Source organism: Dama dama, chromosome 4 (assembly GCF_033118175.1).
Source record: "Dama dama isolate Ldn47 chromosome 4, ASM3311817v1, whole genome shotgun sequence".
Lineage (NCBI taxonomy): Eukaryota > Metazoa > Chordata > Mammalia > Artiodactyla > Cervidae > Dama > Dama dama.
In genome coordinates this window covers 19,473,075-19,486,898 of record NC_083684.1, presented here as the reverse complement: position 1 = coordinate 19,486,898, position 13,824 = coordinate 19,473,075, and the positions used below count along the sequence as shown (strand labels likewise).

The 13,824-nt window shown below is 54.4% G+C and overlaps 1 protein-coding gene across 5 annotated transcripts in view; it reads right to left on the bottom strand.

Annotated features, from left to right (window-relative positions):
* BANP (BTG3 associated nuclear protein) overlaps positions 1–13,824 on the bottom strand; it is a 69,082-nt gene that overhangs the window by 22,757 nt on the left and 32,501 nt on the right. For 2 of the 5 annotated variants that reach the window (XM_061138343.1, XM_061138344.1), the window contains exons 5-7: positions 10,639–10,755; positions 9,225–9,400; positions 1,809–2,048 (exon numbers count right to left, since the gene is read on the bottom strand). In XM_061138343.1, the coding sequence (XP_060994326.1) occupies positions 1,809–2,048; positions 9,225–9,400; positions 10,639–10,755 (533 nt within the window). The remainder of the gene's footprint in view (positions 1–1,808; positions 2,049–9,224; positions 9,401–10,638; positions 10,756–13,824) is intronic. The other 3 variants (XM_061138345.1, XM_061138346.1, XM_061138347.1) reach the window with 2 other exon arrangements.

The following is a 13,824-nucleotide window of genomic DNA, read 5'->3' as shown; positions in this document are numbered from 1 at the left end:
CCAGCACCTCAGGACTCCCCGTCTCAGCGCTTGGTCTCAGCGGCAGACAAGCCAGCCCCTCAGTGGCTGGGCGGAAGGGGGGGGACTGTGCAGCAGGCAAGCCCCACCCCGCCACGGGCGCCCTGCCCCTTGGAGTGTGAGGAGAGCCTGCTCCACGGTGACCTGAGATCTAGGGCCCCGCCTGCCTCTGCTTCTCACAGGCTCCCTCCCCCCACCAGCCCACACTGACCACCACTTCCTCCCAGCCCCCAGAGAGGCATGCTGGGCCGGGCTGGTAGGAGCCTGATCACCAGGTTCCAGAGAACCCAGGCCCTGAGCATTGTACTGAAACGTGCCCCAAAGTTCACGTCCACGCCCAGGACCCAGAACGTGGTGATGCACCCTGGACACAAGGTCGCTGCTGACATGACGAATTAACTGCAGATGCAGTCACACTGGAGTACAATGGGCTCTGAGTGCAGCAGGACAGGGTCGCCAGGAGGAGAGGAGACACACAGACACACAGGATCACACGGCCGTGTGACGACAGACACTGACTCGCGCTGCTACAAACCACGATGGCCACGGGTCATAGGCTGTGAGCCTCCACCACAGACAAGACAGACTCACCCCCAGCCCTCCCAGGGAGACTGGCTCTGCTAGAACCATGGTCTCAACCTCATGGCCCCAGACACAGCCAGCCTGTCACACACCAGAGAGGCCAGTGTCAGCGGGGCTCTGGGTCCCCGTGGACCATCAGCAACACCCTCTCTGTCCCAGGCTGACTCGGGAAAACCTGACGACAGTCCTCATGGACACGTGACTCCCATCTGTGCTGCTAAATCACATCTCCCCACGCTAAGGTCTCTCCATGTTGGCCCCCTCACAGTCGTCTTCAAAGACCTGTCAGCTCAGGGCCCCGGGGGCATACCAGCCTCATCTCTAGTCTCACGAGATCAGCCAGAGGCTCCCGAAGTCTGAGCAGATGCCTATGTGACTCACCAGTAAAGCCCTGAGAACTAGACTACAGCGCTATCAATTCAACAGGGAAAAGGCAACTGCTCTGTCTTTAGGTCCTAAGCCTCACGACAACGTGGCAAATTTCTTAATGTTTACAATGAAGAGCTACTTTTGCACAGAGCACATGAACTGAATAGCTGGTCATCCCAGCTTCTGGGGGCCCGTTAACCCTGGAGAAGCCTGAAGAAGCTGGCATCCCACACATTTTTCACTCAGTAACCTTACTCCTGTGCTCAAAGAAGTGCTTATGTTTCAAAATGCTAATTTTCTTTCCCCCTGAAAAAACCAAGCAAGGAAAATACTTCTGATAATCAGAAAAGAGAAAAAATGTAAAGCCCAGCCTTGTCCACAGTGAGGTGGGTGTGGCTGGCAGTGGTGAGAGTGGGTTCCTGACCCAGGAGGTGGCTGGCATGGCCGAAGTCAGAAGTCGGAAAAAGAAACTGCAGGGACTTCCCCGGTGGCCCAGTGGTTAAGAATCCACACTTCCACTGCAAGGGGCATGGGTTCGATTCCTGATCGAGGAACTAAAATCCCACATGCTAAGATGTGTGGCCAAAAAATTTAAAAGAAGAAAGAAACGATAAGTTTAGTGAATGTGTATGGGGCACTCGCTCCTGACCAGCTCTGACCCAGAGCTCTCCGCACAGCTCCCTGCCAGCCCTGCGGGCCCACCCTTCTCCCAGACACAGGGCACCCCTGCTGCTGACCAGCTCTGACCCAGAGCCACCCCAGCCCACCCCTGACAGCAGGGGTCCCCCAGTGCCCGCCCCCAGCGGAGCCCTCCCCGACGGGCCTGAGGCGGCACTTACACCGGATGCCGTAGATGGTCAGGGGGTCGAGCTGCTTTTTGCCATGCTTGCCCTGGCCCGAGAGGTTGGAGACGGCCTGCACCTCGCGGTGGAAGAGGTAGTCCAGCAGCGTGAGGGCCATCTTCTCGGCCGTGCGGCAGTTGGTGCTGATGTGCAGCATGTCGGAGGGGATGATGGCGCAGCGCACCCGCATCTCAGGGTTGTTCTCGTCCCCCAGCCACGTGCCATTGGGGTAGTCCTCTGGAAGACAGAGGGGTCTGGGTGAGCCCCGCAGGCCACAGTGCCCCCGCCTCCAGCTTTCTCAAGGGGAGCCTGGGAGGCAAGCGTCCGGAGCTCAGCTCACTCGGGAGGACCTGCCCGCTCGGCCTCAGTGAGGCAGCCCAGAACGATCCCGGGACAGGCAGGAAACCGCAGGCGGAAAGAGGGGTGGCGGGGCATCAGGGCAGATGGCGCCCCCTCCGCCGGGTGGGAGGCAGGAGCCCACCTGTCTGCAAGCCCAGCAGCACCCCACCAGCTCCGTCAGCAATGAGGGACGACGCTATACCCTGATCAAGGGCCGGTGTCCCCGACACGCCTCCCCCCGTCTGTCACAGTCTCCCGGGAGTTGCAGGCTTGACTAAGTGTGTGAAAGGGCTTAACGCTGTCAAACAAACACCAACTTTAAAAAGCCTCATCTTTTGGCCGAAGGAAACTCCACTTAGGAACGCAAATCAAGAGAACGCTCGACTCTGCTTGCACACTGGCCGCTTTCCAAGCACTCCTTCTGATCCTCATATGGAAGCAAGTTGAGGAGCAAGGCGGCCCCTGAAAGCGCCTGCACTTGGGGGCAGGGCGACAGGAGGGGGAGTTAAACCTCACAGGGGGACCCGGCTTCCTGCTAAGGGTCACCAGGCCAGGGGCCTTTAAGTCATGTTTCAGCCAGGGTTGTCACTGTTTCAAGATTTCTTATGAGATTTATTTTGAAATGTCCTGATTTACATTCTGGCCTCTATGCACGAAAAAAGGCCCTGCAAAGGGCAGCCAGCTCGCCCGGCTTTGCCACAGGCCTGGAACAGAGCACAGGCCAAGGGGCCAGCTGTCTGGGACTTGCACGCTCTGCTCTGTGAGGGTGACCTCTCCAGGCCAGGCTCCTGAATCACGCGATTTCCTCGAACACCAGGCAAGGCTCAGCAGCCCCATCATAACGACCACATCATCCCTGGGCCAGCCGGCCACTAGAGGGGTGAGGGAGACTGGCTCCTGACCTTGGCTAAGGACAGAAAACAAATCACAAGCCTGACTTTTGGAACTCAGAGTAAGAGATGAGTAAGAAGAACCACTTCTTAGGAACAGGCTGGTTTGGAGGCAAAGAGGGGGAGCCAGGAGCAGCTTTCTGCCGTCAGCCACCTGTAGCATTTACCTACCCACAGAAAAAGTGGACACATGATCCAAATGTAATGCGAAGGAACTCCTAGAGGCGCTGGCTCAGGCACTGCTGGAATGCAGAAAAGGCATCAGCTCCCAGCGAGTTTATTAACTTACCTACACAGAGTGGCAACTCTATGCCCGGCACAGGGTCTAACGCTCAAGATCTAAACCTTCAGTGAACCTAGAATGACAGGCTTAACAACACCAGAGCAGAAGGACCGCCCTCCACCTGCAGCAGGGAGAGAATTGGAGGGGTCACTGAAGGAGGGCGCCCTGCAGGCCAGTGCAAGGACATCGGGCTGTAGGCTTCAACTCCAACCTCTGCACCGCCAAAGACCCTGCAGTTTTTCTCAGGAACAAGTATTATGAACTCTGTGTAACCAGCTCCTATGTTTAGACAACATTTTTAAAGAAAAGTAAACACTGGACAAGAGTTCAGTGTCATTTTCCAAACCATGAGTCAACATCATGTCAAAGTGACGCCACGCCTGTGCGTAGGGGAGGTGGGACAGCAGGTGGGGCAAGAGGACGGTGCTGGCAGGGGCATCGTGACTCGGCTTCTCCGTCACTGACTCCAACTGACACCCGCTTCCCTGGGGGCTGCCTGCACACATACCCCTACTTGGCTCCTCAGAGCCTGTGTGCACGCCATGTACAACCCTGCTGGACCCGCAGACCAGAGGCTGGGGAAGGGAGGGGACCAGTCCCAAAAGTCCCCAGCAAGAGGTCCTCTGGTGCCCTGGGCCAGTGCTAGGAGCGCCCACCTGTCCAAGCCCCGGACCTGGCTCTGCTGCCCCAACGGGGATGTGGAAGAGGAAGGGCCATCCTCCTTCCAGACACCACCCATCAGGAGCCACCAGGCTCCAGTGACGATGGAGGAAACAGGCCGGGGCCACACCACGCTGTCCCCGCCACACACAGACACAGGACACAGAGGGCAAAAGGCAGACACTGTCCAGCTGATCTGAGAGGGAGAAACAAGGAAGTAACCTCATCTGTTACATTGAATTCTCAGGAAAGCCAAACACCACGTCCAATGAATGAACAAGTTTACAAACCAAAACTAAGCCTCTTTTCTGTATAAACAATAATCACCCATCATGCTGCCTGATGGAAATTACCCAGGCTTCACAGATGAGCTCTGGGAACCCTGCAGCAGACGAGAGCACGGGGGGACACGGCGAGGAAGTGACTGAACGGCCACCGTGAGCGGAGGCGCGAGGCCGCGAGGACAAGTCCTCGGACCCAGGAGGGCTGTTTCCTCACCCAGCTCCCTGCTGACACACAGCCCCAGCCCCGGAGGTGGCACACGGGCCACAGGGCAGTTACCAGAACGTTTTGGAGGATGAAAGACGTCACTTCAAGCTCCTGCAAGAGTAGACGACACAGCACCCTCCACGTTCTCTGGCCCAGATGCTCCGTCCTCACCCGGGGGCACCGGTCACAGCTGTCGACACAGCCCCCTCTCACCTCTGGTCTGACATGGGGGCCGGAGCCTAGTCTGACAGTGACGATGAACCGTGCCCTTTAAATGTAAAATAAGATGGAGCACCTGCCCACATAAATATTTGAGAAATCTGCCTTTTGACAATTCAAAAAGAATATATTTATTTTGCTAAAATAGCTTGGTCCAGTTTTGGCAGCTGAAACAATAGATTCTAGTAGCTCTGTTTAAAAACTACCAGTTGGATTTTAAGAAAAATAAACTTGCCTTCTACTCCAATCATTTAAATCTTTAATTAAATTAACTGACACTTCTGAAAAACTTACTTGAAGAAAACCCTAACTTGAACTTTCTAACCACTCAGATACTTCAGAATACAAATATGTGTTTTGAGGCTCTATTTTAGTTCCAGGAAAATGAAATGAAGAGGAAACAACGAAATAAAGAGGATGACTGCATTCTCAAGGGCGTCAAGTTGAAGCAGAGAAAGCAGTCACCTGTGTCCCCACCTCCCCACCTGCTGATGTGCACACATACATGTGTACATGCACGCATACACGTGTGCACATCATGTGAATACATAGGCCCACCTCCTGAGGTGGTGATGCACACCCCCACACGTCCACTAATACCAGGGAGACATGACCCCAAGCAGCCCGGCTGTCCCTGGACCAAGGCGTGTGCACCCCTGCATCCCTCTTCAAGTGCGAAGCTGTTCATGTGGGGTGGACAGAATGGTATCTAACCCGCGTCCCTGCAAGCCAGGACTTCACACACATTACTGCAACTCAGGGACTCCGAGAAAATGCCCCACAAGGCATCATCCCGCCTCCAAAGCAAAGGGCAACCCTCAAATCCATGGACAGTGACCTGCACGCACTGCCCACGTCTCATACAGGCTGGGAGGTCACCAGCCACTCCAGATGCCATCTCCCAACCAAACCCAGCCTGTTGCCCAAACTCTCTCCAAAGATACCAGAGGCCCACCCATGGGGTCCCAGAAGCCTCTAAGTCCTGTGCAGGCAGCTGTGGTTGACAGAAAGTTCCCCCAGGAACCCTGGGCTCCAGTCCCCCTCAACCCTCACTGATGACTGGCTCAAATCTTTGCAGCCACAAGAGGGGACTGGGGATGCACTTCAGTCTCCAGTTAAAGGACGGTAAACACGCTGAGAGGGGGCAACCTTCACCATTCACCACAGGCTTTGGGGTGCATGGGTGCCCATGCGTGACCTAGGGAAGGTCACGGGAGGTCAGGCCCTCAAGGCAGGCCTCTAGCCTCTCCAGGCCAGCCTCAGAGGACGCCGTGTGTCATGAATGGGTGCTGGGTTGCACTTCTGCCAGGCTTTCAGACAGGCTGCCCCAGCTGCTTGTGAATTTCTCTGCATGTGACATGTAGGGGTCTCTACATGTGACATGTAGGGCTGTGGGGGCACCAAGGGGCCTGGGAAGGGGCTCAGAGAGGTTTCCAGAACCTGCTTCGTGGGCTGCCTCCCAGCACAACCACACACTACCCTTCGTACCCTGTGCTAACCCGAGTCCTTCTGAGTGAAGTATTACACCTTTCTTCAAGGCTCCCAAACCACCTGCTCCTCCCAGGCTTCATTTCCCTGCCACACCCCTGCCCCAGCACACCCCAGGAAGGTGCATAAAATTATTTCACTGACTTGGGGCTTTGCAACATGCACAGGCTGATTTCTGACAATAATTCAATTTTCATCAAGGTATTTCCCTACTGAAAGCAAGTTCCAAATGTCTTATATTCAGGATTGGTCCAGCTCTGTAAGAATTATCACATGCATAAATAGTAAGAATTAAAACTTGCCATTAAGAATCTAATGAAATCCCTTCATTAATGAAGAGATCCCATTTTCAGTACGTGCTGGCTAGTCTGTTTCCCTAACTCAGCTCACCAGCTTAGTCTCTGAACTAAGAGACCTAAATCATTACACCCCACACACTGTCAGTACTTAACCAAAGACAGGGGTGAATAATGACCTCTCCCTGCCAGGGGCAGGGTAGAAGGCAGGAGCTAAGGAGTAAGCCTGCTGCTCACCACCCCTCTCCCATCTAGCACTTCCCTCTGATCCAAATGGAGCCAATGCTGCAGCAGCCAGAAGTGCCTAATTAAGACACGGTAAACCCCTGACACCTCCAGATCTATCAGGGAACAGCACAGCATGCCAACCCATGCAGACCACGTGGGATTTCCAGGAAAAATCCGTGGTTCTATGCAGTGAGGCACAGAAGTACTCTGGTAAGAAGATTAGAGCATATATCCAGTGCAGCCCGGGCTCTTATCAGAAAGAAGAGGATTCTGGCCCCTCAGCACCTACGGGCTAATGCCGATTCTCCGATAGGCGCTCCCCAGGCCTGGTGGGTCAGACCAGGGAGGATGTGGCAGGGAAACAGCTAATCCTCCGCTCAGAGCATCTGAATCGCTCGGGATGTTGACCAGGCAGCCCGCAGCAACTCCACGGGACTCGTCCTCGGCTTAGCTCCTCTCCCCGTGTCCTCGTGCACGGCAGCCACTTAGGCGCACGCACCGTCTCTGCTCCGTCTTCACAAACCCCAGGCCAAGCGAGGACACTCAATCCAACACTCAGGATGCTGGAACCGCGCGGGACCTTCCGGAGGACACTGGTAACCTCCTATGCAGACCCCCAGAAAACCTGTACTTTTTCCCTATAGATGTTAATACTAAGAAGCTCAAATTGTGATTCCTTTATGTACATTCACATCTGACTCAGTCTGCAGCTTCCCCCACTGAAATATATTTCACATTAATCATACCACATTAAGAAATAAAAGACAAAAAAAAAAAGAAATAAAAGACAACATCTTCTATTTTTATGATAATCCCAGACTCCCCCAAATGTCATGTTTGGAGCTGATGCCATTTAAACCAAACAAATCAGGTCTATAGTAAGTAACCAGATCTAGGGAGGTATTTACCCAAAACTCACATGGATGAAGAATAAGAACTTTCTCTGCAGCTGTTCCAAGTATAATTTTCATTCACCTTCCACCAGGATGAAGTCAGGAGCACCTCTCTTCCTCACATCTAATGAGTCAGAGACTAGCGCCCCCGACCCAGCAATTCCACTCCCAGGTATCAGCCCCAGAAAAATGAAAACACACACAAAACCCTGCACACAGATGTGCAGAGCAGCACTGCTCACGACATTCAGAAAGTGGGCACGGCCCCAGTGTCAATCGATGGGTGATGGACAAACAGCACGTGTCTCCATGATGGGCCGTCAGCCAGCCAGAAAGAAGAATGAAGCACTGGTGCACGTGACAGGAGGGCGCTACTGCTTCCCTCAAGTGAAACCTGCACGACCAGCAACCCGAGACAAGAAGCTGGGCAGAGGCGGCGGGACCGGAGGACGGGGCACGGGGCCCTGCTCTGGGGTCTCTCAAACACCTGGGTTCAGACAGTGGTACTGTGCACTCTGTGAACGGACGAAAACCTGCCGGCACTCCTGCTTTAAGATGCTCGCTGTGATGGAACGGAAACCTTTTTCCTGTGCCCACTCTGACATCTCAACCCTGCAACTTCTGTTAGAGGTGAATGTTTTAAAAAGAACTTTGTTTTCAGCATTTTAATGTGGTAACAAGTCTTTCAAACGGGACAATCTTTGTCCGTAGAAAAATCTACACTTTTAGGAAAAAAATCAACAACTTGGACAGAGAAGCAGAAATATCCCACCAGCACTCTCTGGTTAACAAACTACAAGTTCGAGAACTCAGTGACATGACGCTACGTCTGCCCGAGTAATCGCATCTCTCTTTCCAGGCGCTGTCCTAAGGCCCGTTTGGAAAACACTGACTCAACCTTTGAGAGCAAGGAAGAGCTGCCAGGGGGCAGGAACTCTCTGGAGCACAAGCCAGGCCACCTCCCAGACCCAGGGCCAGGTGAGAGTGGACCCCAGACCCCACAGGAGAGAGGACGGTCCCCCTACATCACATTGGGCAGGGGCGGCACAGCCCCCAGCATGGCCTCGACCTGGACACGCAGTCCCTCTGAATGGAACCCCAACCATCATCAGAGACACAGGACAAAGCTGTGGTCAGACAAGTGAGCCGACCGCCAGCTATCAAGTCACAACTGCCCATCACTAGAACCAGATTCAGCGAGTGAAACTAACTGAAAACGATTATGTAAATCAGTATTAACATGGAGAGATTTCTACCATGCAGTGGGGAGAAGCAAGTTATGGGATGGTAAGTACAGCATGTGATTTGTAGAGCTCTCTGGAATGTTGATTTGTAGAGTTCTCTGGACCAGAAATGTTTCCAGTTATTCTCACTTCCTTCGTCATTTTTATATTTTATCATCTTTCAAAAGCAATAAATATATATTACTTTTCTAAACAATGGGGGAAAAAAACCTGAGCCCTGTGGGGATTTCACTCTCCATGTGGCCAGAAACTCACACATCACTGCTAGTCATCCCCTTCCGTGGTCGCCAGTGAACAGTCCATGTGTCACGGGCCCTGCGGCTCCGGCCCGTGCTGTTCAAGGGCCACTGCACACCCGTTACCTCACGTGCGGAGAGGACGCACCTTCTGAGTTCAGGGTGATGAGGGTGACGTTGTTGCCGATGTTCTGGCTTCCCGACTGCCCGCAGTTAGAGACGGAGTCGCTGGCCTCGGACCCGCTCTCCCCGTCCTCGTTGTGGCTGTCCTCCTGGCCTGGCACCTTCACCACGATGGTGTTCTGCCGACGCCCGGGCACCGCGCTGCGCGGAAACAGAGACACCAGCAGCATGGTGAGAGCAGCACGGCAGCACGCGGAGACAGTTCTGCACGCACGCTCCCCCTCACGTCTCAGAGAGACGTACCCCAGCACGCACACTGCGCCACCAGCCTTCCCGCAGCTCTTTCTGCTCACGTTAACAGCAGGAAGCAGTCTGCGGCTCCAAGAAACCAAAGGAAACTTGAAACGTTTAAAGGAAGTGAAATCACAACAGGCTGTGACTCGAGGCCGGACACACAGCCTCCTGTCACGGAGGTGACCCTGCACAGCACTGCCGTCGGAGTCACAGCGACTTCTGGGAAAGCGTCTGCAGACTCAGATGACAGCCCCGACCTGCTCCGTCCCGGGACATTCCAAACAAGACGGCCCAGGAGGACGCAGCTCTCACTCCCAACTGTCCCCCGCTAACAGAAGCCGCTTGAGCGGGCTAAAAAAGCCAGTCAAGAGCCTCCTGGGGGACCCTCTCACCACCACAAGGGACCCTGAGGCGGAGCAGTGAGACACCGCCAGGAAACCAGACCACCACAGCTCCAAAACGTGCTCAAAAAAAAAAAAAAAAAAATTTATCTGGAGACACGTGACCCTTCGACTTCCTTCAAGAGACTGCTGCACCCAAAGAGGGGAAGCAGTGAGATGTCCCTGCTTGAGGGGGCTCCATCCCAGGGGGCAGTTCCATCCCGGGGCTGGACCTCACTAAATGCTCCGGACCTGCCGTGACTGCCACCCTCGCCAGGCCCGATCTCACAGGCCATCTGCTCCGTGGCCTTGGCCCCGTGTCTTTACCCACCTCCCTCAGCCAGGCTCCTGGGGGCCTCGGCCACGACAAGGAAGAAGGAGGACCGCTGCAGGAGGGTCTGCGAGACTCACTGGAAAGCAGCGTGGCAGGGCCAATGCCACGGGGAGGGGGGGCCCCGCACATGAGGAGCAAAGATGCCCGCCGCGCACCCTCGCCTTGGCTTCAGGTTACAGCTGAAGCATCTCCAGAGAGAAAGGAGCAGAGAAGGCACCACCTCTAAATGCCTCCACCACTTGGCCAACGAGACGGGGCGTCCGCCAACCCGACATGCTCGGACAGACAGACAGACAGATGGGAGTGAGGTGAGAGGACAGGGCGCACGGACCACAGTGAGCACACAAGGCCCGACAACACAGGCGCCCCGGACGCCGCCCCGTCCCCGGGGCCCGGCAGTGGTGGTGAGAGGTGGGGGTCGTGCTACTGACTTGCTAATGACATTTTCCAGGGGCTCCGGTGCCCTGCCGCTCAGGGGGTCTTCCATCTTGGCTACAACGGCGTTCTGCCGATCACTGTTGAGAATTACTGTAGTCTGGGGGACGACGCTAGGGAACAAAAGAATCACAGAGAAAAGAAGACCTTAACACGACAGCGTTCATGGTCAGAGCAGAGTCATCAACAGTCAACGCCCCTGCCCTGCTCCGAGCGGGGGAGGCCCAGCAGGGCCCCTCGACGTGCACGGGCAGAGGGCCAACTGGGGCGGTGGGGGGCTTCTTAATGGAGTCTAACCCTGCTCCTTGCTGGTACCGTCAGGAGAAGTGGCTTAAGAATGTTCACATCTTTACGAAGAAGAGATGGGTGCCGCAGCGGTCACTGCACAGTCAGTACCCTGAAGCAGCAGGTCTGCATGGAAACCCACCCCAGGGAACTCCCTTCTGAAACCTAGGCTCTCAGCTCCATGCCAGGCGAGAGTGCCGTGTGCAAAGGGGCGAGCCTCTGCAGCAGGGCCCACGGGTGACCGCACAGCGCTGACCGCTGGGTTCTGCTAGGCCAGTGCAGGACCCACAGCCCAGGGCCGGAGACTGTACTGTGATGGAAATGACGCTCCAAGAACTGTGCCCTGACAGGGGCAGTTCCTCCGGGGAGACGTGTGTTTTAACACATGGCAGGCACAGTCGTCGACACTTCTTGCTCCTGAGACCTCCAATCCTCGGCGCTTCTGGCCACACCTTGTGCAGGAAGAACAGGTGGTTGGGATGCACAGCTATATCACCCAGGAAGAAATCATCCCTGGACCTCACTCCCCAAAAATCAGTGCTGGGAGGACCCTGTTTTTACAGGCGGAGCACTCACATACCCAAAAGCACCCGTGAGAACCCCACCCTCCATCTCAGCCACACACTGTCAACACCCTCAAAATCAGAGGCACAAATGGTACCATTTCCTGCCATTTGGCACAGTGACTCACAGGACCATGGGGAGTTCTCCTAACATAAAGACAGTCACTGCATTCCACTAACAGCCTTTATCGTCTTCTTAGTTATTCTACTCAGCTGTCAGTGACACCGGAGGTAACCCCCCAGGCCCTGACAACCCACCCACAGGGCAGTATGACAGGTGTCCAGGTACCAAGATGACATGTACAGGCGCCTATGTGACGGCCTCAGCGACTCATGTGTCAAAACAGGAGATGGTATTTTCCCAAGTGTGTTCCCGGAAGGCTGGCGTCTCCCAGGTCCCCACACAGAGACATCCATCCCCTCACCCCCGTGGTGTGAGCCCTTTCACGGGCTGACACGTGAGCCAGAAACAACAGGTTAAATCGGGTTCACACTGATGACTGGTAGAGCCGCTGACTAAATGGACCTCTGCTTCCTACAGGACCTCAAGATGGAGGAAACACTGGTCGGAGACAGCCACTTCAAGCTGGAGCAAAGGCAGCCCAGGGGGCACCTGGCTCCTTAGGTGTGCAGGGCCCTCAGCGACTAACTCCCCGAGGCCCTCCTTCCAGAAGGTACGACGTCCTAAAGATGACCCCTGGGGACAGCACCTCTGGCCATGGTTGTTCCCTTGCACAAAGCCTCCCCTCAACCACACCAAGGAGCCCTGTCCACCAGACGTGAGATCGTAAGCGCCCTGCGGGGTCACTCCTCACTGCCTTCCACGAAGCGCGCGTGAAACCACAACTGCCCGTTTCAGCGCCCAGTTGGACATAACCAATGGTGACGGACTGTTGAGGCTGCTGGCACGCATGGGAGGCGAGGAGGAGTCCTTCACCTCCCACACCCTGATCTACACAAACAAAGCTTCTCTGAACTTAGAAACGTAAAACCTGAAGACAGAAACAGAAGCGGTGCCGAGCCCTGCTTCATTTTAAGAGACAGATTACTCACACTGGCCAGAGATTCAGGAATTAACGCACACTAAAGCCCCATCCATCTAGGGGGGTGGGGGGTACATTCACAATACTGCATTGTTAAGAATTAGTTGTAAACTAGTAGTAATTTGCATGGTTTTCCTCAACTGCGTACTAATAGCTATAAAGAGTTCTCAATCTAGAAGAGATTAAAACAAACAAACAAAAAAAAACTCTTCAGCTCTTATGGTTACAAGAAATACATTTTTCAGCTTCAATTTCTATCTGTATTTCTGTTACTAAGGCGTGTAATAACCTGGCTCACAGGATAAAATTTTGTGAAGAAAATGAAATGGGAATCAAACTCCAAAAAAGCAAAAGGGGCAACATAAAATTTGACTGTCTAAAGTTTATTCACGGGATTTTTTTTTTAAGGATGACTGTACTTGGATTATAATGGAAACACTTAAGAAAGCAATGAATCAGTCTGTTTTTAAACATCAGTATTAACATGCCAGACAATATACCCTTTCCACTAGTGGAGTTATGTCAACCTCAAACTGTACAAAATAATACTTCGGTTTTCAGAAACTATGCAACATCCACAGGACACTAAGAAGGAGGCAGCAGTTATCCTGAGGAGCGAGTGTCACAGCATGTGAGCGTCCTGCCGAGGCGGAGTCAGCCCCAGGGACCAAGCCAGACACAACCTGGGGGGCTACTGAGAAGGGGGGCTGCAGAGGTGATTAAAAGGCCCGGCTTGTTGGCATTAGATTAATCAAGGAACAGATCATCCTGGGTGGGCCTGCCCTGATCAGGAGAGACCTCTAAAGGAAATTTAGACTTTCCCTAGTCTTGGAGACGCCAAACAGCTCCTGCCCACGGAGTCCCGGCTGGAGATGAACCTCCTCCCCATCCTCCTGCTCCACAGACTGAGTGCACATGTGCCTGGCCACCCCCAAGGCTGTCAGCCAATGCCGTGTAACGCATAAGCCTGGGCCCGAGTGTGTGCCTGGGGCACACACGCTTGTTTAACCTTTCACCCAGACAGGGGATCTCGGGGTGGCTGCAGGCTTTGGTTATTACACATAAAGTTGCCATGGACACTTGTGTGGAGGTTCTGTGTGAACATGAGTTTCCACTTCTCTGGGCTAAGTGCCCAAGGATGTGCTTGCTGGGCCACGTGGTGAGGACAGGTTAGCTTGGTGGAACAACGCAGCGCCGCCTCCCTGCAGCAGAGTGGTGGCCCCGTCCACACGCCCGCAGTGAGGGTGGGAGGCCGGAGGTGCTGCGCTCGCTGGCGTCGGGAGGGTCCCTG